General features: G+C 45.6%; 1 protein-coding gene across 3 annotated transcripts in view; it reads left to right on the top strand.

Annotated features, from left to right (window-relative positions):
• Positions 1-27,387, top strand: part of RASL12 (RAS like family 12) — a 188,062-nt gene that overhangs the window by 60,178 nt on the left and 100,497 nt on the right. For 2 of the 3 annotated variants that reach the window (XM_069222822.1, XM_069222823.1), the window contains one exon: positions 5,121-5,250. The exons of the other annotated variant lie outside the window; for it this stretch is intronic. In XM_069222822.1, the coding sequence (XP_069078923.1) occupies positions 5,124-5,250 (127 nt within the window). In that variant the 5' untranslated portion in view covers positions 5,121-5,123. The remainder of the gene's footprint in view (positions 1-5,120; positions 5,251-27,387) is intronic. 3 annotated transcript variants of the gene reach the window in all.

A 27,387-nucleotide genomic window follows, 5' to 3' on the forward strand; every position in this document is an offset into this window, starting at 1 on the left:
TTTTGGACTCCTGTGTTAAAACAATGGGTAGGGTGATCCTAGGTAGGCTAGAAGCCTGGACTGAGACGACATCTATACTGTCAGAGTCGCAATATGGGTTCAGGAAAGAAATAGGCACAGTGGAGCAGGGTATAAATGTGCACCTTACTGTTAGCAAATATACAATGTCACGTGAGGGGAATATTCACCTATGCTTTGCAGATTTGTCCAGTGATTTTGACCTTGTAAACCACGCACAGCTATGGCAGGTGTTAATTGGTATAATTTTTAATCTCTCCTAGTTGTATTCAACCTTGACATCTTGCATACATTTTGGGAAAAATAGGGAATGCACAGAAAAGTTCCAAGTTGCACGTGACATTAAGCAATGAAAATGTATAAAAGTAAATGCCTCCCTACTGCATTATATGGTTCCTCAGTCTGGGGTTGAGTGAACTGTTATGCATTACAGACACAGGAAAATATCTTTTTATGCAGGATTTTGGCTGTCCCGAGTTTGACTCCTGCCTTTTGTTGTACTATGGAGGAAGTCAGTGCAGCCTTAAACGGTAGAACCTGTTGGAAATGGACACTGAGTACATGGAAGATGCCATTAAGTTTAACTCACTAACTGGGTGGCATAATATATGGATGAAATAGGGCACTAAGGGCCAGATGTATCAACCATTTTTGCATTCACAAATGGTGCAAATGGCCATTTGCAAATGCAAAAATGCCTTTCAGTATGTATGAAAGGCATTCGCAACGCAATTTTAAGGAATCGCTAAAATATCGATTCCTTAAAATTGCGACCCCATTTAGAGAATTGCAAATTGCGATTCTCTAAATGAGAAATCGCAAATAAGGAATCCTTATTTGCGATTTCTAAACCACATGTAATAAGCAATTCCCTAATGCGAATTGGGCATTAAGGAATCGCTAATACCACCAAGTTGAACTTGGTGGTGACCGTGTGCAAATTTAAAAAATGCATTAAAAATGCATTTTTAAAATTGACATGTAACTCACACAGGCCCCTTTGGCATGTGTGCGCCTTACATGTCTTTAAAAAAATTATTGCGGTGCAGCAGAGGGGGCCTAAGGCCCCCAGCACCCTGGGGTTTGCATTTCCCAAAATTGCGAATTCCAGTTAGGAATTCGCAATTTGGGAAATGCAAACAATTCGCAAATATGGGCCTACCGGGCCCATAGGTGCGGATGGGGCCGGTATCGCAATTTGCGATTCGGTAATAGTATTTGCGATTTTTAAGAAATCGCTATTACCAAATCGTAAATATGAAACATACCATTTTGCGACTCAGAAATTGCGATTACTTAAAAATCACTATTACCGAATCACAAAAGGGTTTTTTGATACATCTGGCCCTAAGTTAACTAGGGACATTATAAGAAATTGGCTGGGACTTAATCACCACGAAAATATCTCCAGTATGTAAATACATTATTACAAGAATTGGTCGATAGCTTTTCTGTTCTACATCCTCATAAGTATTTTCCAGTTTAGCAAAGAGGAAATAAGATACATTTGTATGGGGAGAAGAGACGCTAATAGGGATTGTCTGGAAAGAACAAAGATCATCCTGGATAGATACTGTATAGGTGTTTCCACACAGGGGATCCCGGGATACCTAATAAATGTGACCAATACCCAGGTTAGGTTCCTGTTAGCGAGATTACGCCTAGAACATCTTCTAGTGGCATTCCCCAAATCAGAATCATGGTCTCTGAACCTTCCAAGTTGCCAATGTGATAGAAAGGCCAGACAAACAACAATCCATTGTGTGTCTTTCTTTCATTTTTATAAAGACATTAGAATTTTTACATTACATGCTCTCATTTTGACTTAGGCCCTCATTTATTATCAAAAGGCCTTTAACTTTTAATAAATTTGACACGCATCAAAATGTGTTGTGTAGTTCTAGCTTACATAAAGGCCATCTGAAAAAGTTAATCACTGTTACACCTAAATTATCTATGCTTTGAAGATAGTTGTACTGAATATCGTGACATCAAATAATTGCTTTATGATTTGTTTTTTATAGCACTTTATAGGACTACTTCAGGTACAGAGGACGTTCTCCTTATTGCACTTTTAGAATTCAGAATACTCTGTCCATGGCCCTTTTAATGAAATGTGTTCTTAATAGGAGGTGGCTTTTTAAATATGTACATAAGGAATCTTGTGATTATGCTGCTACTATTTTATATATTCGACTGTTCTCGTGTTTATCCAAACCAAATTTGATGATTGGATACCCAGTCAGTGTATGACTTGTACAACGTGAAACCAGAAAACCTGGGGTTAAACCTGGAATCCCTGTTTAACCAAACTCTTTGTTAACCAATCACTATGTGATTTTAGGCATATATTTTTTCCCCACCCCCTTTTTTCATCATTATTGCATATGAAAAAACTTTTAAATAGGTGTGAGTTGTACTAACGTAGTGTTTGATTTAATAGACTATAATGTTGATCCATCTATGAGACTGTAGGTCATATACAGAATGTGCAAGGGTATTACAACTAGTTTACCATATAATGGCATTGTCGCCAAGGCAAGGGCATCAGAAGTTCTAACTTCCTGTTTTAAAATGATCACTTTTAATAATTATCTCTTAGTGAATTATAATATAATGTTAATACCAAAGCGTTTTTTTTTTTTCATTATGAATTACATTTTTCATAGTATACATAAAATTTGTTGCATGATTTACATGACAAATAATTCGAGGACTTGGTTTGTGCAAAGAATTCTAGGGCCAAGCCAGACACTCCGCTCTTAGTTGGTCCGTCGACCTTTGTTACAAACCTGCATTTATGACGGGCACTGAAACACGGGGCCCCGGTTTAAAGCATAGCAGTGCATTGGAAAAGCAGAGCAGCAATCCAATGTGAGAGATCTAGACCAATGGGTCTTAACCTGTGGTCCGAGGACCCCGGGGGGGTCCGTGAAGCCCAATCAGGGCAATACAAAATTAAATACTATTTAAATTAATATATTCAAATTAAGAAAGTATATACAAATAGAGAAGCAAAATTTAAAATGTGAAAACTTTTTGTATATTTGATTATGACTTAAATAAAATGTTAGGAAGGCACTTGTTTTTGAATTTTTGTGTATTGTTTTGAGGTTCAAATCATAGAAATTGCTCAGGGCAATTCCCCAGTTTCCCAATATTGACTTCGAGGTGGTCCCCAGATTCCAGGAACAACTCTGGGGGTCCACAAAAGTCAAAAGGTCAAGGGTTACGATCTTGTGTTTAAAAACATAAAGAACACTCTGTGTTAGTTTTAAACTCACAGTTTGGCACTGAGATAATGCGTCTGCGTTAGCTTAGTGCAGAGCTGTGGAAGAAAAGATTTGTGTCTCAAATGTATATTTTAAGCAATGCACTTCTGCTTGCCTTGAAATCACTGAGGTCAGTGATGGACATTGGGGCAGCGACTGCTGATGTACCTAGAAGTGAAAATCAGTCGCAGCTCGCGGGGGAGGGGGTGTGGGGACATTAAAAACATTTAAAAAACAAATACATTTAAAAAAAACGTACCTCCGCTCCGCTCCTCTCCTCTTTTGTTGCAGGCAGGCGCAGGCTCCCAGCCTACCCTGTGGCCAATCCTGACGCTGCTCAGAGCAGCGCCAGGATTGACTGGGAGCGCCCAACCCGGGCACTCCCAGGCAGACTGGGAGCCTGTGCAGTGTCTCTCCAGCCCAGCAGCCGCTGGAGAGAGCCTACAGCGCATGTGTGTATGGCCGGCCCGAGACAGCTGGCCAAACATACATGCACAGTGAGGGGAGTGCATAGTGCACTCCCCTCACTGCTCATCACCCCACATGCCCAGCCCTTTAACAAGGAAAGGATAATAAACTGTGTTTATTATCCTTTCCTTGTTAAAGCATTTGCAGCGGGTGCTGTTGACTGGGGGCGACGCTCCTCCGCCCTTGCAGAGGAACTGCCACTGGTGAAAATAGCATTTTTAATGCAACAAGCAATGTTTAAAAGACATGTCTGCTTTCTGTGTTGTCAGAGGAAGGCTGCTAGTGAACGGAGGGTGTTATATTATGGGCTGAAAACGGGGGCAGCTTCACTTTATTTCACAATTCCCACTACCTTGACAAGACTAATGTAACAAAATATGAGGGGGCCCATGCAAATTACAAAGAGGGACACCCATCTGAACTCACTCAGGAGTTTTCAGGTCAGGGCACTGTGCTTCTGGGGCCCATGGAGCTCACGGGGCCCCCACAGTGCGGGGGCAGCGGGTGCCTTTGTTATGCCACTACATGGCAAACAAGCTATGCCTCTGTATTCCATCACTGCCTATGCAGCCCCTTGGCAGCCTCCCATACACCTCAAGGTAGCACAACCCCCACCTAAAATCGGGGCCAGGGTACAAATGGCATCAAAATTTGAATAACAGACTTAGGCCCTCATTATGAGTTTGACGATGGGAAAGCCCACCTGTCAAACTCCTGACAGGGTTGCCACTGCCTTCGTGGCGACCGCCCTGCCGGAGTTATTAGATGTTTCCTAGTAGGCCAGCAGGCGGAAACCTCGGTTTCCACCCGCTAGCCTAGCGGGAAACAGGCAGCACCATTGTCTCCAACTCGAAACCGAGCCGGCGGCAATGCTGTCGCCTGCAAGGGTGCACCACCACCCTTCCAGCATTGCGACGGTGCTGGACACGGGGACCCCTGCACTTCCCATATTAAGTGCATGGGCAGTGCAGGGGCTCGCCCTGTGGTTTCCTGCACCTGTTCTCCACCAGCCTTTTCATGTTGTGAAACCACCATCGAAAAGCTGGCGGAGAATGTGGTCGTAATTTGCAGGTCAGCGCTACTTTCAGCGCTGTCCTGACAGATTACGATCTCCACCTGTTGCCAGCCTGTCAGAATCACCAATCCCAGCGGAGACAGCAGAACCCTGGTGGTCTGACCGCAAGGGTCTTAATGTGGCAGTCAGACTGCCACAGCAGTGGCGGTCCTGACTGCCACCGCGGGGCTGGCAGTCTTAAGACTGCCAGCCTCGTAATGAGGCCCTTAATGCACTTAAACAAGCAGAGATCTCTGCATGAATCAGGATAATGGCAATTATTTTTTGCTTCTTTTCCCAATATTCAGACAATGTCCTCAATGTTTGGGAGACCTCGGGGCGCGAATGCCATCTCCAATGCCAACGAACGGAACCACCACGCCCATATACCAGAATGCAACATCGCACTGCTGGGACTACGAGGATCTGGCAAGTCAGGTGAGAGACTGGCTGTCCCAGAATAATCTGCTACCTTGTTGTGGGCCAGATGCATGCCACATGGGATAGCGGTTCCAACCAAAAAGAGTTGTTGGAAGTAGAAGTGCTTTAGGTGAATGTCAATGGAAATTCTGTTTTAGTTTTGAAAGCCTTTTTTAACAACAGCAGAAGTAACATATCACATGTAGAATGAATACATTGAAATATATCATTGGAAATACTGATCAGATGTTTTGTATTTATGCAGACTCTTTAAGCATGGAAATGGGATGTATTGTATTGTACTGCAACATTTATATAGTGACGACTACCCTTATTAGGGGCAATAAAGGACTTGCCTCCATGGGTAGTACACTACAGTGTGTGAGGTGTGTGGTTGGAAGAGTATTGTCATTGTTTGGATCCTGTGTGGGAAGAGTTTCCATGTTGTGTGTGAGAACGACTAAGACACAGTTATCGTGTTGTGTTATGGAGTTCTTAACAGTAAGCTGGCAGCGATGAGCACCTCTGTAGGCCCATTTATGGTGTTTCTTATTTTCACATTCCACTTAGTTGGTTATTGCACTGGTTGTCCATTTTGCGATATTTTATTTAAAGTTTATGGTCCTGAGCAGGCATAGGTTGGAGGAAGATGTGGATCACTGATCTGCTGGGATGGACTTGGTTACTATCATCCCATATCTGATTGCGCTCTGAGATTTCAAAAGAAGGTAATAACATGTAACTTGTTGGGACCCGCAGTGGTGAACTAAGTTAAAAACCTCTGTTAGCCAGAGGCATGTGACAGATCTCTTCAGCTATTCCATTCCTGCTAAGTTTGTGATGGGTGGTTTGTTGCTGTGGACTGGTACAGTACTGGGTGATGGGCATAACCCATAGCAATTTTGTTTTATGTGAGTGTGAGAGTGTTAAGCAGGACAAGGAAATTATTATGCAGCCTGTATGAACTACATTATACCACCCAGCGGTAAGTATTATGGTATTAGTGTGTGTTATATGTGCTGTTGTATTGTAATTCAATTTACATAGCACATAATTCTACTGTTGATGAGCACTTTACATCAGGCAGGACACTGCTTTGTAAACGAGGGTCAATAGGTGTTGTTGGCTATTTGAATTAGTTAGGTGCACTCCTAAGGGAACCAGGCAATGCATTTACTTCAGTTTCTATGGGGTGATTAAATTAATAGGATTTCGGTATGATCTTTAGTGAAAAAGGGTTATATGTGAATTAATGCATTGGTTGGCAGTATTGGGGGGTGTGGCTTGGCTCCAATGGCGTAGGAAAAAGAGAACAGAGCTTCTGCTTCGGCATCCCCCGTCTGGCCCCATCCTGCCAGATTACCCCATGAGAAGGACACAAAATTGATCACCACCTCCAGGGGAAGAAGCATACCACAAAGGGAGAGCAACAAGCGTAGCCAAGGAAGACCATGGCACCCCCATCTCCTGAGGGAGCCGCAAGGTGAGATGGACAATATGTCGGGCGCATACTCATGACAAGTCACAGCCTGCTTTCCATGCTAGTTCCCGCAAATGGGGCCATCAGGTCCTGCTGCGGCGTGGGTGGCTCACTGCGCTGGGCCTGCCTGTCATTGGAAGGTATCCGGGCAGGAGGCCGTGGGCTGCTGAGGCAGGGCTACTGACATGCAGAGCCCCCGGCCTCTTCCGTTGAACTGGCACCACATACTTCAACAATGCGGTGAGTGCCTGGCTTGGGCTGACCCACCTGAGCCTGCCATTTTACACCTCTAAAGGCAGTCGTGTTGTGCCCTAAGCCTCGCGGTGGGCCCTTTGGGATGCAGCTGCGGTGCTGGGCCATTGGTGCCGGGCCCCGGATGAGGCGATACCACAAGTCTCCCTGAGATTTGGAGAAGATTGCTTGGGGCCTAATGGCCTCCTGCAGACATAGTGGCGAGGTGTGGAGCAAGCACTGGCATCGCGGTGAAGTCAGCACCAAGGGCTACAGACATAAAGGGGCTCCAAAATAAAGATAATTAAGGCCCCTGGAGCAACATAAGCGCACTTAGCCTCAGGCACCACCTCAGGCTTCTTAGGACAGCATATATCCCCCTTTACTGCTACCAACCATTCACTGATACCCCCCACCAATACAGTCTACTGCAAATACAGTGGTATTAATAACTGAGATGAAACAGCCTGGGATCCTAATCCGGGTGTGAGTAGAGCTGGGGGCTCTGCACTGTGGGCCATCCCAACCACAGGAACCTACTGCTGAATTCCGTAGACTGCAGAGCCCTAGAGATACTTGCACATTGCCAAAATGGGAAAGACCAGCAGATAGAAAGAACCGGGCATGGACACTATACTTCGGGTGGGAGAGGGAGCAGAACCTTATCAAGAGGCAAGCTCTCGGGCTGCTACAGGGGGGACCATCTATGAGCCTGACACTCCAAGATATAATGCAAGCCATAATGGCATCCGCGAGGCACTAGAATCCAAAATTAACAACCTGGCAACAGACATGGTAATACTGCAAGAAGAACAGATATAACTGGGGGAGCAAGTCACCTCAGCAGAAAGGGACCGGGCCAAAATATCACCAGGACCTTCCTCCGCTAACTATCGCCTGACCACCCTAGAGCAGGAAGTGCAGATACTGGAAGCCTGCACAGAAGATGCTGAGGACAGTTCCTGCTCAATTAACATACGAGTGGTAGGCCTACCTGAAAAGGTTGAACACAGTGACATGCTCTCATACCTCAAGAACTGGATTTGCTTTGAGGCAGTGCCGGAGGGGCTTTCTCCTTTTTACACCTTGGAGAGAGCACACAGGGTGCTGGCTAAACCACCACCACCGGGAGCTCTGCAGCACCCTGTCGTGGCCCAATTGCTATATAATAAGGACCGAGACCATTTCCTAGGCCAGGCCAGAAAAAGGAGAAAACTGAACAATCCGTATCTTCCCTGACTTCTTAAGGGTAGTGCAACAACAATGGGCCACCTTCCTGGATGCCAAGAAAAAACTTTGGGCATCCCCTATGTAATGCTATTCCCAGCCAGATTGCGGGTGGTGGTAAAGGAAGGCGCACTTTTTTTCAGACACCTCAGGAAATATGGAATTGGCTAGACCGGCAACCACAAGGCGACCCTGAATTTAGCCAACATTGGCTCACTGCAATGCTGCTGCACTATAAGCTGTGGAAGTACAACAGGAAATATAGAAGGTGATGGAGACAGTGGCGTCATTAAGCAGAGGAGGAGCGAGCCCCATGTCCATGGAAAACAGCGAAGGCGAGCAGCACATAGAATCTGATGGAGAATTCAGCTCTTCAATGACCCCAGGCATTGAGCTACTGGCAGTAATGACGGGGACCTCAGATGATATCATATGGTCATAAATGATGACTGGAGCTGATGCCTGATGGAGGGTAGCAAGTAAAGTTTCCTTGTGTAGAGTGGGTATTACTATTCTGCCTCAACGTGGCTGGGTGGGGGATGCCTGGCGGGTGATCTTGCACAGCTGCAAACCTCACTTCATTTGGCCTGTGGGACTCCACGAACATTAATAGTTTGACTGTTAGTTTGAATAGGGGATCATTGCCTACTTGTCGTGGGGAGTGGGAGTAGAAAGAGCTGTTTGTTTGATAAACTGGAGTTACAATGCCCCGTTCCCCGAGGGAAAGTGCACTCAAGGTATGCACGGGGGAAATGTACAGAGTGCGTGCGTGATGCATGGTGCTGGGGGTATGAACAGGGTTACAGACAAGACTGATCACGGATTCTTTGAATCATAACATCATATCATCGATGTAAGGAAATGCCTCCTTGGCATGGTTACCCCCTGACTTTTTGCCTTTGCTGATGCTATGTTTTGAATTGAAAGTGTGCTGAGGCCTGCTAACCAGGCCCCAGCACCAGTGTTCTTTCCCTAACCTGTACTTTTGATTCCACAATTGGCACACCCTGGCATCCAGGTAAGTCCCTTGTAACTGGTACCCCTGGTACCAAGGGCCCTGATGCCAGGGAAGGTCTCTAAGGGCTGCAGCATATCTTATGCCACCCTGGGGACCCCTCACTCAGCACAGACACACTGCTTGCCAGCTTGTGTGTGCTGGTGAGAACAAAACGAGTAAGTCGACATGGCACTCCCCTCAGGGTGTCATGCCAACCTCACACTGCCTATGCAGTATAGATAAGTCACCCCTCTAGTAGGCCTTACAGCCCTAAGGCAGGGTGCACTATACCATAGGTGAGGGCACCAGTGCATGAGTACTGTGCCCCTACAGTGTCTAAGCCAAACCTTAGACATTGTAAGTGCAGGGTAGCCATAAGAGTATATGGTCTGGGAGTCTGTCAAACACGGACTCCACAGCACCATAATGGCTACACTGAAAACTGGGAAGTTTGGTATCAAACTTCTCAGCACAATAAATGCACACTGATGCCAGTGTACATTTTATTGTGAAATACACCCCAGAGGGCACCTTAGAGGTGCCCCCTGAAACCTTAACCGACTATCTGTGTAGGCGGACTGGTTCCAGCAGCCTGCCACAACCGAGACATGTTGCTGGCCCCATGGGAAGAGTGCCTTTGTCACTCTGAGGCCAGTAACAAAGCCTGCACTGGGTGGAGATGCTATCACCTCCCCCAGGCAGGAGCTGTAACACCTGGCGGTGAGCCTCAAAGGCTTACCCCCTTTGTTCCAGCACCGCAGGGCACTCCAGCTAGTGGAGTTGCCCGCCCCCTCCGGCCACGGCCCCACTTTTGGCGGCAAGGCCGGAGGAGATAATAAGAATAACAAGGAGGAGTCACTGGCCAGTCAGGACAGCCCCTAAGGTGTCCTGAGCTGAAGTGACTCTAACTTTTAGAAATCCTCCATCTTGCAGATGGAGGATTCCCCCAATAGGGATAGGAATGTGACCCCCTCCCCTTGGGAGGAGGCACAAAGAGGGTGTACCCACCCTCAGGGCTAGTAGCCATTGGCTACTAACCCCCCAGACCTAAACACGCCCTTAAATTTAGTATTTAAGGGCTTCCCTGAACCTAAGAATTTAGATTCCTGAAACTACAAGAAGAAGAGGACTGCTGAGCTGAAAAACCCCTGCAGAAGAAGAACAGAAGACACCAACTGCTTAGGCCCCAGTCCTACCGGCCTGTCTCCTGCCTTCCAAAGAAACCTGCTCCAGCGACGCTTTCCAAAGGACCAGCGACCTCTGAATCCTCAGAGGACTGCCCTGCTTCAAGAAAGACAAGAAACTCCCGAGGACAGCGGCCCTGCTCCAAAAAGACTGCAACTTTGTTTCAAAGGAGCAGATTTAAAGACCCCTGCAACTCCACGCAAGAAGCGTGAGACTTGCAACACTGCACCCGGCGACCCCGACTCGACTGGTGGAGAACCAACACCTCAGGGAGGACCCTCCGGCGACTCCAAGACCGTGAGTAACCAAAGTTGTCCCCCCTGAGCCCCCACAGCAACGCCTGCAGAGGTAATCCCGAGGCTCCCCCTGACCGCGACTGCCTGAACTCTAATTTCCCGACGGCTGGAAAAGACCCTGCACCCGCAGCCCCCAGCACCTGAAGGATCGGAACTCCAGGGCAGGAGTGACCCCCAGGAGGCCCTCTCCCTTGTCCAGGTGGTGGCTACCCCGAGGAGCCCCCCCTTGCCTGCCTGCATCGCTGAAGAGACCCCTTGGTCTCTCATAGGAAACTATTGAAAACCCGACGCTTGTTTACACACTGCACCCGGCCGCCCCCGCGCTGCTGAGGGTGTACTTTTTGTGTGGACTTGTGTCCCCCCCGGTGCCCTACAAAACCCCCCTGGTCTGCCCTCCGAAGACGCGGGTACTTACCTGCTGGCAGACTGGAACCGGGGCACCCCATTCTCTCCATTGAAGCCTATGTGTTTTGGGCACCTCTTTGAACTCTGCACCTGACCGGCCCTGAGCTGCTGGTGTGGTGACTTTGGGGGTGCTCTGAACCGCCAACGGTGGGCTACCTTGGACCCCAATCTCAACCCCGTAGGTGGTTTACTTACCTGCTAAAACTAACAATACTTTACCTCCCCCAGGAACTGTGAAAATTGCACTGTGTCCACTTTTAAAACAGCTGTTTGTGTTTTATGTGAAAAGTATATATGCTACTGTAATTATTCAAAGTTCCTAAAGTACTTACCTGCAATACCTTTCAAATGAGATATTACATGTAGAATTTGAACCTGTGGTTCTTAAAATAAACTAAGAAAATATATTTTTCTATAACAAAACCTATTGGCTGGATTTGTCTCTGAGTGTGTGTTCCTCATTTATTGCCTGTGTGTATGTACAACAAATGCTTAACACTACTCCTTTGATAAGCCTACTGCTCGACCACACTACCACAAAATAGAGCATTAGTATTATCTCTTTTTGCCACTATCTTACCTCTAAGGGGAACCCTTGGACTCTGTGCATACTATTCCTTACTTTGAAATAGTGCATACAGAGCCAACTTCCTACAATCGACCATTAGGGTATGCACACAATGTCGAAATGCTACAAAGTGTTCTTATAAGTGCAACGCAGAGGGACCCACATAGCCATGCTGCAGGAAACACACATGACTGCCAATGAGGCTACAGCTTTGCAGAAGTGATGGAGAGGCCCGACATATTATACTGCCTACTCTGCTTATGCTCGTGGAACCCTCATATGGGTTTGAGTGGGAGTCCCATTACAAAGAACCAGGGAGGTCACAGACCCTGAAGGCAATTATGTGGGGGCAACAGGCTGATTGGAAGGCAGAGACATAGCCCTCATTAGTATAGATGCACTAAATACAGAGCAGGGAACATTCTTAGCTACACTATCGGCCCTTACCTGCTCCATTCTGTAGTGATGGTAGGGGACTTAATTTGTGTCATAGGCCCCAAAATTGATAGATCCTACCCCCCACTTCGAAAATCCCCAGTCCAGCGCACAGCCCCTGATTTCACAGATTGGAAAAACGGATGGGGACTAAAAGACTTGAGGCGCCACCTCTACCTGCAAACATGAGACTAATTATTTTTCTCCAATCTGCACCAATTACGCATATGCCTTAACACATTTATTTGTACCCCAGAGGTAGATGGTCAGGTACATGACTAGAATGCCTCACAAGGACAATTTCTGTTCACAATCCTGTCCTACTACACTTACACTGGGAACACACTAGACACCGTATACAACCTGGCTACTTAAACCTGAGTCACTTGTAGACCCAACATATTGTGAGACGATAGGGGACCATATCTGACAATATTTCACAGAGTACACAGATATAGCCCCCTCTTCCCAGATACTATGGGACACCTTTAAAACGGTGATGTGAGTTAGATGTACAGCTGAATCTATGGGGATTTGGGGCACGCTGTCATGCGATGTCACAGAGGCAGAAAGGGAGTTAAGGGATATAGAAAAAAGGAGGCCAGGCCATCCTGAGCTGCAGCGTGCGATGCCCGAGGCAAAAGAACAGTTGGCAGATCACACAGAGAGAGACTGCTGCTTTGTTTTCAATAACTATATGGCAAGGGCACATGCTGAAAGAGATAAATCAAGAACTATACTAGCATGGCTAGATAACCTGACCAAAAGGGGTAGTGGAAATTAACACTGCTGAGGAGCTGCGGTTATATAGAAAAGAGGAGATCAATCAACACTTTCATAACTATTATACTACCCTCTGCTCCAGTACCATACAGCATACCAAGGCTGACATACAGACCTTTTTAGAACCACTAACAACACTAAACTTTACCAGAGAGGAAATAGAGGCACTAGGTGGAGACATTGGGTTACCTGAAATTAGGGCAGCTATCAAGGGTTTAGCTAGAGGGAGCAGCCCGGTACAGACGGCTTACCCATTGAATTTTATGCCACAAATTTAGCCAAGCTGGCTCCTAAACTTGTAGAACTATATAAAGTGGCCAGGTACCGGGTATACTTGCCGGATCCAACTAGGGAAGTATTAATAGTCCTATTGCAGAAACCCGGCAGTAAGGCCTTTTATCGATGCTTAATATCCATTATAAAATCCTTTGTCAAATCCTGGCTACAAGGCTTCTGCCTTTCATGACCTGTATGGTCCATCATGACAAAGCAGGATTCATACTGAGATGAAACACAGCCCAGAATATCAGGCGTCTCCTCACCTTAATCAAAGCTGACATTCAAGGAAAAGAAATGACTGGCGTATTGGCAGTAGACATCGAGAAGGCCTTTGACAGCCTAAAATGGAAATGCCTCTATGGAGTGATGGCACACTTAGGGCTCGGCAATATTTCAGGAATTAGACTTCCTGATAATGGCATTACTATGGGGCTCGGTCGGTGCTGAGTAGTACTAGCAACTATGAAGTGGACGAGCACAGAAAGTGAACTGGCGGTCCCCGACTTCGAATCGTACTACTTTGCAGCACAGCTGCAGTGGTTTACACAATGGATGGCAGGTCGGCAAACACTGAACAGTGAAATTGGCCCGTTTGTCACAGGACTCCCCCAATTAATAGGAGTCTTACTGAAAACTAACTGCCACAGACATCCAAGAGTTCCAGGTTCTATAAAAATGTTGGCATAGATGCCTCCAACAAATGCATACAAATATCCCTTACTCCCCTGACATACTGATGACTATGCTAACATCTCTACCTCACTGAGGGTACTTGGGGACATAGTGGATTGGGCTGAAGCGGGTGCAACGAGGGTGGAAGACTCATATGGAGATGGAGTCTCCTCCCATTTGATGAGTTCAGCAGGAGTAAGGACTCTCGCAAGGGCATTTTCTCCTATATCGAGCAGTCACCCTGACATTACGGAAACACTGGCAAACCGGACAACTCGAACCGCAACCACACATGGCTTGCCAATATTTGGCACTATCGCCAGGCACTTTTAAGGCAGTAAAATGCCTCTATAGGGCAATACGAACTGGCACTTCACGGTGCTGAAGCAGATGTCTTAATTGGAATTTTTTAATGAAATGTTTACGTATTTTAACACGTTCTGTGCCTTGGACGAGGTGACCTCGTCCAAGGCTACAGTTCCCATGTGCCTTGGACGAGGTCACCTCGTCTAAGGCACAGGAACTGGGGGGAGCGCTAGCACGCTGTGCACAAATGCGGGGATGGAAGGGGAAGCCCTTCCCCTTCCACCTCCGACCCCCCCACCCCCCCTGTGACGCTGATTAGTCACAGGGTCTCCCCCATCGCGCTGGAATGCTCAGCATTTCTCTTTCAATCACGTGGGGGAGGTCCGGAGAGGCTTCAAAGGGAAGGAAATGTAATTTCCTTCCCTTTGAAGTCTCTGCCAGGGTTTCAAAATTGCTTGCAATCCGACTTTTGAAACACCACTAGACACCAGGGTTTTTTTTTTTTTTTTTTTTGGAAAGTGACATAAGGGGGCGACCCCTTGGGCAAGGGTCGCTCCCAGGGGGGGCATTTTTTGGGGAAGGGCTTTTTTGCCCCCCCTTGGTGGCAGAAATCTCTAGAGCACCAGGGATCTTTTTTTTTTTTTATTTGTTTTGTTTTTTGTTTTTTTTAGGTGGGGAGCGACCCCTTAGGCAAGGGTCGCTCCCCTAGGGGGCATATTATATTTAGGCCATTTCTGCCCCCCTTGGCCTATTTTGATGAGGCCAATCTGCCCCTAAGGGGGGCAGAAACCACTAGACACCAGGGAGTTTTTTTTGTTTATGTGAATTTCACGCAAGGGGAGCGACCCCTTAGGCAAGGGTCGCTCCGGGGGGGGGGGGGTTGGGGTTTGTAAAGGATTCTGGGTAACAGAACCTGGTCAGAGCCCCACAAGTCACTCCATCTTGGATTCCCCTAGGTCTCTAGTTTTCAAAAATGCACAGGTTTGCTAGGTTTCCCTAGGTGCGGGCTGAGCTAGAGGCCAAAATCTACAGATAGGCACTTTGCAAAAAACACCTCTGTTTTCTTTAAAAAAATGGGATGTGTCCACGTTGCGTTTTGGGGCATTTCCTGTAGCGGGCGCTAGGCCTACCCACACAAGTGAGGTATCATTTTTATCGGGAGACTTGGGGGAACGCTGGGTGGAAGGAAATTTGTGCCTCCTCTCAGATTCCAGAACTTTCTGTCACAGAAATGTGAGGAACATGTGTTTTTTAGCCAAATTTTGAGGTTTGCAAGGGATTCTGGGTAACAGAACCTGGTCAGAGCCCCACAAGTCACCCCATCTTGGATTCCCCTAGGTCTCTAGTTTTCAAAAATACACAGGTTTGGTAGGTTTCCCTAGGTGCTGGCTGAGCTAGAGGCCAAAATCTACAGGTAGGCACTTTGTAAAAAACACCTCTGTTTTCTTTAAAAAAATGGGATGTGTCCACGTTGCGTTTTGGGGCATTTCCTGTCGCGGGCGCTAGGCCTACCTACACAAGTGAGGTATCATTTTTATCGGGAGACTTGGGGGAACGCTAGGTGGAAGGAAATTTGTGGCTCCTCTCAGATTCCAGAACTTTCTATCACCATAATCTGATGAAAATGTGTTTTTTTAGCCAAATTATGAGGTTTGCAAAGGATTTTGGGTAACAGAACCTGGTCAGAGCCCCACAAGTCACCCCATCTTGGATTCCCCTAGGTTTCTAGTTTTCAAAAATGCACAGGTTTGGTAGGTTTCCCTAGGTGCCGGCTGAGCTAGAGGCCAAAATCTACAGTTAGGCACTTTGCAAAAAACACCTCTGTTTTCTTTAAAAAAATGGGACGTGTCCACGTTGCGTTTTGGGGCATTTCCTGTCGCGGGCGCTAGGCCTACCCACACAAGTGAGGTATCATTTTTATTGGGAGACTTGGGGGAACGCTGGGTGGAAGGAAATTTGTGGCTCCTCTCAGATTCCAGAACTTTCTGTCACCATAATGTGATGAAAATGTGTTTTTTTAGCCAAATTATGAGGTTTGCAAAGGATTCCGGGTAACAGAACCTGGTCAGAGCCCCACAATTCACCCCATCTTGGATTCCCCTAGGTTTCTAGTTTTCATAAATGCACAGGTTTGGTAGGTTTCCCTAGGTGCCGGCTGAGCTAGAGGCCAAAATCTACAGGTAGGCACTTTGCAAAAAACAGCTCTGTTTTCTGTCAAAAAATGGGATGTGTCCACGTTGTGCTTTGGGGCATTTCCTGTCGCGGGCGCTAGGCCTACCCACACAAGTGAGGCGTCATTTTTATCAGGAGACTTGGGGGAACGCTGGGTGGAAGGAAATTTGTGCCTCCTCTCAGATTCCAGAACTTTCTGCCACAGAAATGTGAGGAACATGTGTTCTTTTAGCCAAATTTTGAGGTTTGCAAAGGATTCTGGGTAACAGAACCTGGTCAGAGCCCCACAAGTCACCCCATCTTGGATTCCCCTGGGTCTCTAGTTTTCAAAAATGCACAGGTTTGGTAGGTTTCCCTAGGTGCCGGCTGAGCTAGATGCCAAAATCTACAGGTAGGCACTTTGCAAAAAACACCTCTGTTTTCTTTCAAAAAATGGGATGTGTCCACGTTGCGTTTTGGGGCATTTCCTGTCGCGGGCGCTAGGCCTACCCACACAAGTGAGGTATCATTTTTATCGGGAGACTTGGGGGAACGCTGGGTGGAAGGACATTTGTGCCTCCTCTCAGATTCCAGAACTTTCTGTCACAGAAATGTGAGGAACATGTGTTTTTTAGCCAAATTTTGAGGTTTGCAAAGGGTTCTGGGTAACAGAACCTGGTCAGAGCCCCACAAGTCACCCCATCTTGGATTCCCCTAGGTCTCTAGTTTTCAAAAATGCACAGGTTTGGTAGGTTTCCCTAGGTGCCGGCTGAGGCCAAAATCTACAGATAGGCACTTTGCAAAAAACACCTCTGTTTTCTTTAAAAAAATGGGATGTGTCCACGTTGCGTTTTGGGGCATTTCCTGTAGCGGGCGCTAGGCCTACCCACACAAGTGAGGTATCATTTTTATCGGGAGACTTGGGGGAACGCTGGGTGGAAGGAAATTTGTGCCTCCTCTCAGATTCCAGAACTTTCTGTCACAGAAATGTGAGGAACATGTGTTTTTGAGCCAAATTGTGAGGTTTGCAAGGGATTCTGGGTAACAGAACCTGGTCAGAGCCCCACAAGTCACCCCATCTTGGATTCCCCTAGGTCTCTAGTTTTCAAAAATACACAGGTTTGGTAGGTTTCCCTAGGTGCTGGCTGAGCTAGAGGCCAAAATCTAAAGGTAGGCACTTTGTAAAAAACACCTCTGTTTTCTTTAAAAAAATGGGATGTGTCCACGTTGCGTTTTGGGGCATTTCCTGTCGCGGGCGCTAGGCCTACCCACACAAGTGAGGTATCATTTTTATCCGGAGACTTGGGGGAACGCTGGGTGGAAGGAAATTTGTGGATCCTCTCAGATTCCAGAACTTTCTGTCACCATAATCTGATGAAAATGTGTTTTTTTAGCCAAATTATGAGGTTTGCAAAGGATTTTGGGTAACAGAACCTGGCCAGAGCCCCACAAGTCACCCCATCTTGGATTCCCCTAGGTTTCTAGTTTTAAAAAATGCACAGGTTTGGTAGGTTTCCCTAGGTGCCGGCTGAGCTAGAGGCCAAAATCTACAGGTAGGCACTTTGCAAAAAACAGCTCTGTTTTCTGTCAAAAAAAGGGATGTGTCCACGTTGTGCTTTGGGGCATTTCCTGTCGCGGGCGCTAGGCCTACCCACACAAGTGAGGCGTCATTTTTATCAGGAGACTTGGGGGAACGCTGGGTGGAAGGAAATTTGTGCCTCCTCTCAGATTCCAGAACTTTCTGCCACAGAAATGTGAGGAACATGTGTTCTTTTAGCCAAATTTTGAGGTTTGCAAAGGATTCTGGGTAACAGAACCTGGTCAGAGCCCCACAAGTCACCCCATCTTGGATTCCCCTGGGTCTCTAGTTTTCAAAAATGCACAGGTTTGGTAGGTTTCCCTAGGTGCCGGCTGAGCTAGATGCCAAAATCTACAGGTAGGCACTTTGCAAAAAACACCTCTGTTTTCTTTCAAAAAATGGGATGTGTCCACGTTGCGTTTTGGGGCATTTCCTGTCGCGGGCGCTAGGCCTACCCACACAAGTGAGGTATCATTTTTATCGGGAGACTTAGGGGAACGCTGGGTGGAAGGAAATTCGTGCCTCCTCTCAGATTCCAGAACTTTCTGTCACAGAAATGTGAGGAACATGTGTTTTTTAGCCAAATTTTGAGGTTTGCAAAGGGTTCTGGGTAACAGAACCTGGTCAGAGCCCCACAAGTCACCCCATCTTGGATTCCCCTAGGTCTCTAGTTTTCAAAAATGCACAGGTTTGGTAGGTTTCCCTAGGTGCCGGCTGAGGCCAAAATCTACAGATTGGGACTTTGCAAAAAACCTCTGTTTTCTTTAAAAAAATGGGATGTGTCCACGTTGCTTTTTGGGGCATTTCCTGTAGCAGGCGCTAGGCCTACCCACACAAGTGAGGTATCATTTTTATCGGGAGACTTGGGGGAACGCTGGGTGGAAGGAAATTTGTGCCTCCTCTCAGATTCCAGAACTTTCTGTCACAGAAATGTGAGGAACATGTGTTTTTTAGCCAAATTTTGAGGTTTGCAAGGGATTCTGGGTAACAGAACCTGGTCAGAGCCCCACAAGTCACCCCATCTTGGATTTCCCTAGGTCTCTAGTTTTCAAAAATACACAGGTTTGGTAGGTTTCCCTAGGTGCTGGCTGAGCTAGAGGCCAAAATCTACAGGTAGGCACTTTGTAAAAAACACCTCTGTTTTCTTTCAAAAAATTGGATGTGTCCACGTTGCGTTTTGGGGCATTTCCTGTCGCGGGCGCTAGGCCTACCCACACAAGTGAGGTATCATTTTTATCGGGAGACTTGGGGGAACGCTGGGTGGAAGGAAATTTGTGGATCCTCTCAGATTCCAGAACTTTCTGTCACCATAATCTGATGAAAATGTGTTTTTTTAGCCAAATTATGAGGTTTGCAAAGGATTTTGGGTAACAGAACCTGGTCAGAGCCCCACAAGTCACCCCATCTTGGATTCCCCTAGGTTTCTAGTTTTCAAAAATGCACAGGTTTGGTAGGTTTCCCTAGGTGCCGGCTGAGCTAGAGGCCAAAATCTACAGTTAGGCACTTTGCAAAAAACACCTCTGTTTTCTTTAAAAAAATGGGATGTGTCCACGTTGCGTTTTGGGGCATTTCCTGTCGCGGGCGCTAGGCCTACCCACACAAGTGAGGTATCATTTTTATTGGGAGACTTGGGGGAACGCTGGGTGGAAGTAAATTTGTGGCTCCTCTCAGATTCCAGAACTTTCTGTCACCATAATGTGATGAAAATGTGTTTTTTTAGCCAAATTATGAGGTTTGCAAAGGATTCCGGGTAACAGAACCTGGTCAGAGCCCCACAGGTCACCCCATCTTTGATTCCCCTAGGTTTCTAGTTTTCAAAAATGCACAGGTTTGGTAGGTTTCCCTAGGTGCCGGCTGAGCTAGAGGCCAAAATCTACAGTGAGGCACTTTGCAAAAAACACCTCTGTTTTCTTTGAAAAAATGGGATGTGTCCACGTTGCGTTTTGGGGCATTTCCTGTCGCGGGCGCTAGGCCTACCCACACAAGTGAGGTATCATTTTTATTGGGAGACTTGGGGGAACGCTGGGTGGAAGGAAATTTGTGTCTCCTCTCAGATTCCAGAACTTTCTGTCACAGAAATGTGAGGAACATGTGTTTTTTAGCCAAATTTTGAGGTTTGCAAAGGGTTCTGGGTAACAGAACCTGGTCAGAGCCCCACAAGTCACCCCATCTTGGATTCCCCTAGGTCTCTAGTTTAAAAAAATGCACAGGTTTGGTAGGTGTCCCTAGGTGCCGGCTGAGCTAGAGGCCCAAATCTACAGTTATGCACTTTGCAAAAAACACCTCTGTTTTCTTTTTAAAAAAATGGGATGTGTCCATGTTGCGTTTTGGGGCGTTTCCTGTCGCGGGCGCTAGGCCTACCCACACAAGTGAAGTATCATTTTTATCGGGAGACTTGGGGGAACATAGATTAGCAAAACAAGTTTTATTGCCCCTTGTCTTTCTCTACATTTTTCCTTCCAAATATAGGAGAGTGTGTAAAAAAGACATCTATTTGAGAAATGCCCTGTAATTCACATGCTAGTATGGTCACCCCGGAATTCAGAGATGTGCAAATAACCACTGCTCCTCAACACCTTATCTTGTGCCCTTTTTGGAAATACAAAGGTTTTCTTGATAGCTATTTTTTACTCTTTATATTTCAGCAAATATATTGCTGTATACCCGGTATAGAATGAAAATGCACTGCAGGGTGCAGCCCATTTATTGTCTCTGGGTACCTGGGGTTCTTGATGAACCTACAAGCCCTATATATCCCCGCAACCAGAGGAGTCCAGCAGACGTAACGGTATATTGCTTTCGAAAATCTGACATTGCAGGAAAAAGTTACAGAGTAAAACGTAGAGAAATATTGATGTTATTTTACCTCAATTTCAATTTTTTTCTTTTTCAGTTGTTATTTTCTGTAGGAAACCCTTGTAGGATCTACACAAATGACCCCTTGCTGAATTCAGAATATTGTCTACTTTTCAGAAATGTTTAGGTTTCTGGGATCCAGCATTGGTTTCATGCCCATTTCTGTCACTGACTGGAAGGAGGCTGAAAGCACAAAAAAATGTAAAAATGGGGTATGTCCCAGTAAAATGCCAAATTTGTGTTGAAAAATTGGGTTTTCTGATTCAAGTCTGCCTGTTCCTGAAAGCTGGGAAGCTGGTGAGTTTAGCACTGCAAACCCTTTGTTGATGCCATTTTTAGGGGAAAAACCACAAGCCTTCTTCTGCAGCCACTTTTTCCCATTATTTTGAAAAAAACGAAATTTTTACTGCATTTTGGCTAATTTCTTGGCCTCCTTCAGGGGAACCCACAAAGTCTGGGTACCTCTAGAATCCCTGGGATGTTGGAAAAAAAGAACGCAAATTTGGCTTGGTTAGCTTATGTGGACAAAAAGTTATGAGGGCCTAAGCACGAACTGCCCCAAATAGGCAAAAAAAGGCCTGGCACAGGAGGTGGAAAAGGCCTGGCAGCGAAGGGGTTAAATAATGACATGTAAAATAATGAATAACGTAGAAAAACAATGTGCACATTTGAAAATGGGAACTCGAAGAATGGCCTCCAATATTCACAAAATGTACTCATTTATAATTAATCCATATAAAATATTGAAAAATGTATTAGATTAATGTAGTAATATGTCATATTAAGAGTTATGAATTATGTTTTGCTTGTTAATAATTGTAGGCCTCAACTTAGCGAATGTCTTGCCTAGGTGCCAGGCCTCATGCAGAAGCTGTATTTCTTAGCGTTTAATGACAAATGCTGACAGAGTGAACTAACTGTGAAATGCTCATTGTTTTAATAAATGCTTAGCAGAAACTTTCTATGGGAACTGACGGACAGGAGACAAGGTCTCTAGGAATGTATCCAAATGTGTGTAATGTGCATGAGATGTACTATCCCAGGACGCAAACTATGAAGACACTGACTGGTGACGAAGATGCAACAAATTCGATACCTGACGAGCCAGATGATGAGAACATCGTAAAGCAGACCAATCAATGACGTGTGAAGTGTGAAATATTAGAATTCAAAGATTTGGAATATGGACACTATTGAACAGAGTAATAACGTGCAATTAATTGACCAATTGGAAATTAGGGGATAGTTTGAGTGACTTTGATATAACAACGTGACAGAGGGAAAGGATTCAGAATAGATTTTTAGGCAGACCTCTGTCAAGAAGAAGAGACTTGGAAGAGATTCAAGATTCTGTCATTGGGCTCATACTCTCTAACTCAGAGCTTGATGTTTTGCTGATCGATTGATGACCTGAGGATGAAGAGTGATTCTGCTTGCTGATCCATACCGTGGATAGTTGGCTATGACAATGACTGAATTGCATTTTTATGCCTTTTCTTTCTAGGTACCAACTGTGCTGTCTTAATAGCTTCTTTAGCTAGATGTTTTCCAAATTTGTGTTCTAAATCGTTTTGCATGAAGCCACACATGCTGATGCTAATCTGAGTTAGTTGAGGTTATTCACCTGATGACTGACGAATGGCAGATACAAATGGTTGACAGACTCTTTTGCTGAATTTATGGATATCATAGCCTTGCTGAAATGGGTTTTACTAATGATTTGTGCTGATGCATTGGAATGTCTTTTGATTCAAGCTTTGATTAGATCATGTTTCTTGCTACTTGTTGATTAACAAGCATTATTAAATTAGTTTGATTTGAATTGATGATTAAGATTCATTACTTTAGTATTGTTAATATAAGGGAAATAAAATTACTAAACGTTTACTAGAGGTTTGGTTATTGATGGCTGAGAAGTCATGGTGTATGACAATTATTGACTTTATTGATTATTGATTTGACTAATGATTATTGATTATTGTGTATTAATTGTTGTTCCCTATATTGGAGCTATGGTAAGATGATCTTAACAAGTCAAAAGTTTCATCGACCTATACGCGTCCCCTTGTAAGTTTACTTATTTATTTATTAAGGACAGACGCGTTAACAGTTATGGTAGCAGACTGATGGTTAGTCTCTTTAAGAGCTTGCCATAAGTGTCTGGTATAGGGTGTTTAACAGTTATGGTGGTACATTAAAGGTTAGTCTCTTTGAGAGCTTACCATAGGTGCCCAGGACGGAGTGACAGATGTTAACAGTTGTAGTAAGAGACTGATGGACAAGTGTTCTTGGTTACAGTGATAGTTTAAGATTGATTCATTAAGAATTTACTATTATTAAGACTTGGATTTTGTTTTTCAAAATGGCATTTGCAAAGAAAATGATGTTCCCTTAAGCCCAGAAATGACTTTCCTAGATCCTGGATCCTGCTAGTGGTGTTGGGCGTGTTCTCGGCGTTCTAGTGATAGAAAGAGAGAGATAGGCTGCGGTTGCACAGCTTATGCAAATTGCAGGTGAATTGTGACGTATGTGAGAGAATTTAGGGAGTCTGCGTACTCCAGATGAAGTTTTAGTAGGAGTGTGCGTACTCCGCAGTATGAGAGTAGGGAAGTCATCAAACTTCACATGTGTGTGGTGCTTTGTGTTAAAAAATTGTCCACGTGGTTGTTGATGTACGGACCCTACGTGGTCTAATCCTCCGGAGTATAGTGAAAAGTGTATGAGACACTTGGTTATATGTTGTAATCTGTCTGGTTTAGTAGGTCAATCAGGTGTGGTCAATGAGTCAGTGTGTGAGTAAAGTGGGCGAGAGAAAACATTTCAACTGAGATTTGGCGAGTCGTATGTGCACCAGGACAGACCCATTGATCAGTTGAGAGTAACATTTGCGGGTCGAATTTTGCTTGTGACTCTGGGAGACTGAGAAAGAGGAATAGCTGCATGAGCGAATGGGCCATCAGTGAAAATCCATAACGTTTCTGAAGCGATTGTGTTACCTTCTTGTAGTAAACCAGCAGGGTTGTGTTTGTTTTTCGTTTTTGATTAGTGCTCGCAATATTTTGCATTAGTTTTGTGTGAAATGGAGTTTAGGAGGACGAGCCGCAAGACTTTGTCAGCCGCAGTACGTGTGAGTGTGACGTCATTGGAGCCGCGCTGGGATAGGTTGGTTAGTGAGAAGGGTCGCGCATGGATTGGCAGCCATCCGTGAGAGGCAACTGGTTGAGAACATGGGTGGAGGGAATCTTGGGAGTAAAAGTAATTTCCTGATTTGATTTCAATAAACAAAAATAGAAAAGATGAAGTTTTTCAAGGCATTGAAGAGTGCCCTAAAGGGAGATGCGTACATTAAAGCGAATGTAGGAGAGCCTACACCGCCAGAGGGAACACTGGATTACATTGTAATGGAAGAGATATGGGTTGCACCATGTCTTTGGTTAAAGAAGTGGTACAAGTTGACAGAGAAAAATGGGAGCTTAGCGTTTCCAGAGAATGGGACGTTCAATTTGAGAATTTTGGAACAAATCCGAGACCAGCACAGTTTGAGGCATTAGCAGTTTGGGAGCTGGTCGCTAGACAGCAACAGCAAATGAAATTTGAGAGGAGAGTAAGAAAAGTAGAGGAGGCCTTCAGAGGTTAGATGGGATTGGGAACAGAAGAAGTGGAGATCAGTGACACTGCAGGATGTCAAATTGTTTCATGCCATTACACAGGAGGATGAGACGGAAGGAAAGAAGGCAACTAGAAAGTCTAATAAGGGTCCGTACAAGGAGTAAGGAAGCTAAAAGTTCTTCCATAGTGGAGGAGGAATCAGATGCTGAGGATCTTGTTACGCAGATTTTGAGAGACCGACCCCCACCGTATGGGGTGCATGAAAGTGGTCCAAGTACTAGTGCTAATGCAACAGCCCTAGCACAGGCGATGGAAACAGTGAGCGCAGTGCAGGTTAATACCAGCCAGACACAGGGTGTGATGAAGGACCTAATGTGTTGACTACTCCAGTAGTTCAGGCACAGATGCATCCGCCACCCATACAGAGAATCTACCCTGATGTGCCTGTCTTAGAGACGACTTCGAACTTAGTGGTACCTATGGAGCGAGTGGTTCCAAGACCACTATTGGTTCAGACTAAGCCGACCCCGATTTTGTTGCCCCAGGTACAGCCGCAGGGGATGCCGAGATTTACGCCAATGACAGGGACACAGTCAGACTTGACACCAATTATGAATCAGAGCATGGGTTATTCTCCCACAATGTTCAGGTGCTAGAGCAGCCCCAGATGCAATATTGCTGCCGATTACTGTTGGTCCAGGGGACCAGTGGTACCATTATTTGCGTAGAGGAAACCAAGCGTGAGTGAACAAGGAGACATGTCCCAGAGTCTAGTGAGGAGGGGACCAAATGAGCAAGTTCAGGTATTCTCTTCTATGGACCAGACCTTTGATGGGTCGAGATCATTGTTAGATCTCAGTCCACTCGTTGCACTTCCAGATGCTGTGAATGGACCTAGTGCAGGTCAGAGCCTGAAATTATTGACACTGCAGACATCAAATGCAGTGGTACAACAGGTGCCACCAATGAACGCGAGTAACATTTTGTTACAGGGATTGACAGCTCAACAGTTGACTGAATGGCTAAACAGGCTGAATACCCCACAGAATACTTCTGAGGGAGAAGAGTAGATCAGTTGTGTCAGATTGAGCATGGAAGCAGGCGAACTGGTTGAGGGAACAATGGGGGTGAATAGATTAGAGTCCTACACAGAGGCCGAGTTGAGCTACTTATGCCCGAGAATCACAAGAGCGGTGAGCAAGGTACATCAGAGTTTAGCAGATTTGGCAGAGAAACATGGCGTAGAAATTGTGAAAATGAAGCATTTGAAGAGAAGCTACAGATTAGATTTTGAGGCAAAAGATTTTGAACACATGAGGTCAGCCGGAATGAAGGCACACCTTAAGGAATTATTTCAGAGTGCTCAGGTTTGGGGAGCATTAGAAAAGTGGGAAGACAGATGGGTAAAGAAAAGAGACAAAAAGAAACAAGATTCTCTAGAGGTGCCTAAAAGTGTGCAACAGGACAAGGATCCAGTAAAGATTTTACCAATGAGAGAGATTCCAGGGGGAAATTTTGTTCATGTCCCTTGGAGCAGAAGTGATATTCTGTCATTCACAAACGATTATCCAAAGCGGAGGGAAAAGCTGGTAGAGTGGTATCAGCAGACGGGCAGATTTGTGAAGCTCTTGAAATGTCTGTGGGAAGGCTTAAATACCTTACTGGAAATAGTGGTTCCAGCTGATCTGTGGGTTGAATGTAAAAGACCTGTAGATTGGCCGACAAGTGAGCCAGAAAGAGGCACCGTACAGGTGCACCGTCTCCTGAGGTAATGAAACATTACTATAAGGTGATTGAGTTCCTAAAGATGAGGATTTCGCTCAAAAACATTGATTGGCAGAGAATTGACAGGACAGTGCAGGAGGTGAAGGAATCGATACATGCGTATTATGAGAGTTTGTTGAAGGCGTTCAAGGAGTACAGTGGCAAGGAAGCAAGTGAGCCGAAGGACATGCTGCATTTTGTGTTCAGATTTGTGGAGGGACTGAGACCTAAGATAGGACAGATGATTAGGAGTCATTTGATTTGCTGGCAAGCCAAGCCGATTGATGAGGTGTTGCAGTATGCAAAGTACTGTAGTGATGAAATTGAGTTGAAAGAGAAGGTGACGGTGATGCAGATTAAGGCAGCTCAAACAGGAGTGCAGGGGACTTTTGTGCAACAGATGCCAAAGCAAAGGGGAAATGTCATGTTCCAGCCTCAGATGAGAGATAGGGGTCATGGAGGTAATATGAATCGCGGTCCAGATTTGAATACTGTAGTGGTTCAGAATGATGTGCAGGGGATGAAGAAGTTGCTACAGTGTCACATTTGCGGAGCAGTGGGACACTGGAAGCGGGAGTGTCCGATGATGGTGCAAGAGGGTGTAGTTCAGCAAGGTAACAACGTCAATACATTTCAAAATATGAGAGGACCGAGAATGAGAGGTCCAAATCCAAATTTCCAGAATAATGCGAATCAAGTGCAACATTTCCAGCCTATTCAACAGGTGCAATTGCCCTGTGCACAAGTGTCACAGTTGCAGCCAATGCAGCAGCAGGTTCCCATGGTACCTAGACAGCAAATGCAGATACCTCAAGCCCAGAGGGAGCAGCAACAGATAATACTTCCTCAACCGGTCACAGGTCAGAGACAAGACAGAAGTAGTAACGCAGTGCACCAATTCCCGTTACACAGTGAGAATGAAATAAATGGTGATTGAACGAGTGATAGTTCTGATGAGGAGCCATGTGTGCTTGTGACTTCTCTAGAAGTAGATCAGAGAGGACTATGTGTGAGAGGCAAGGTTATGGGTCACGGATTCTCATTTCTGGTAGACACAGGAGCTACACGCTCCTCTGTGAGAAGTTCAGAAGTTCTGAATTTGCCCCTTTCAGGTTGAACTGTTCAGGTTGTGGGGGTAGCGAATCAGTATTTGACAAACCCAATTACAGATCCAGCGCAAGTTGAAATTGGCTATTTCCAGGGACTCCATAAGTTTCTAGTTTGCAATTCGAATCAGGTATCCCTTCTGGGAAGGGACTTGCTATGTAAGACAAGATGTCTGATTTCTTGCTCAAATGATGTAATTGAGATCCAGACAAATAGTGATGATGA

This window comes from Pleurodeles waltl, chromosome 3_1 (assembly GCF_031143425.1).
Source record: "Pleurodeles waltl isolate 20211129_DDA chromosome 3_1, aPleWal1.hap1.20221129, whole genome shotgun sequence".
Classification (NCBI taxonomy): Eukaryota; Metazoa; Chordata; class Amphibia; order Caudata; family Salamandridae; genus Pleurodeles; species Pleurodeles waltl.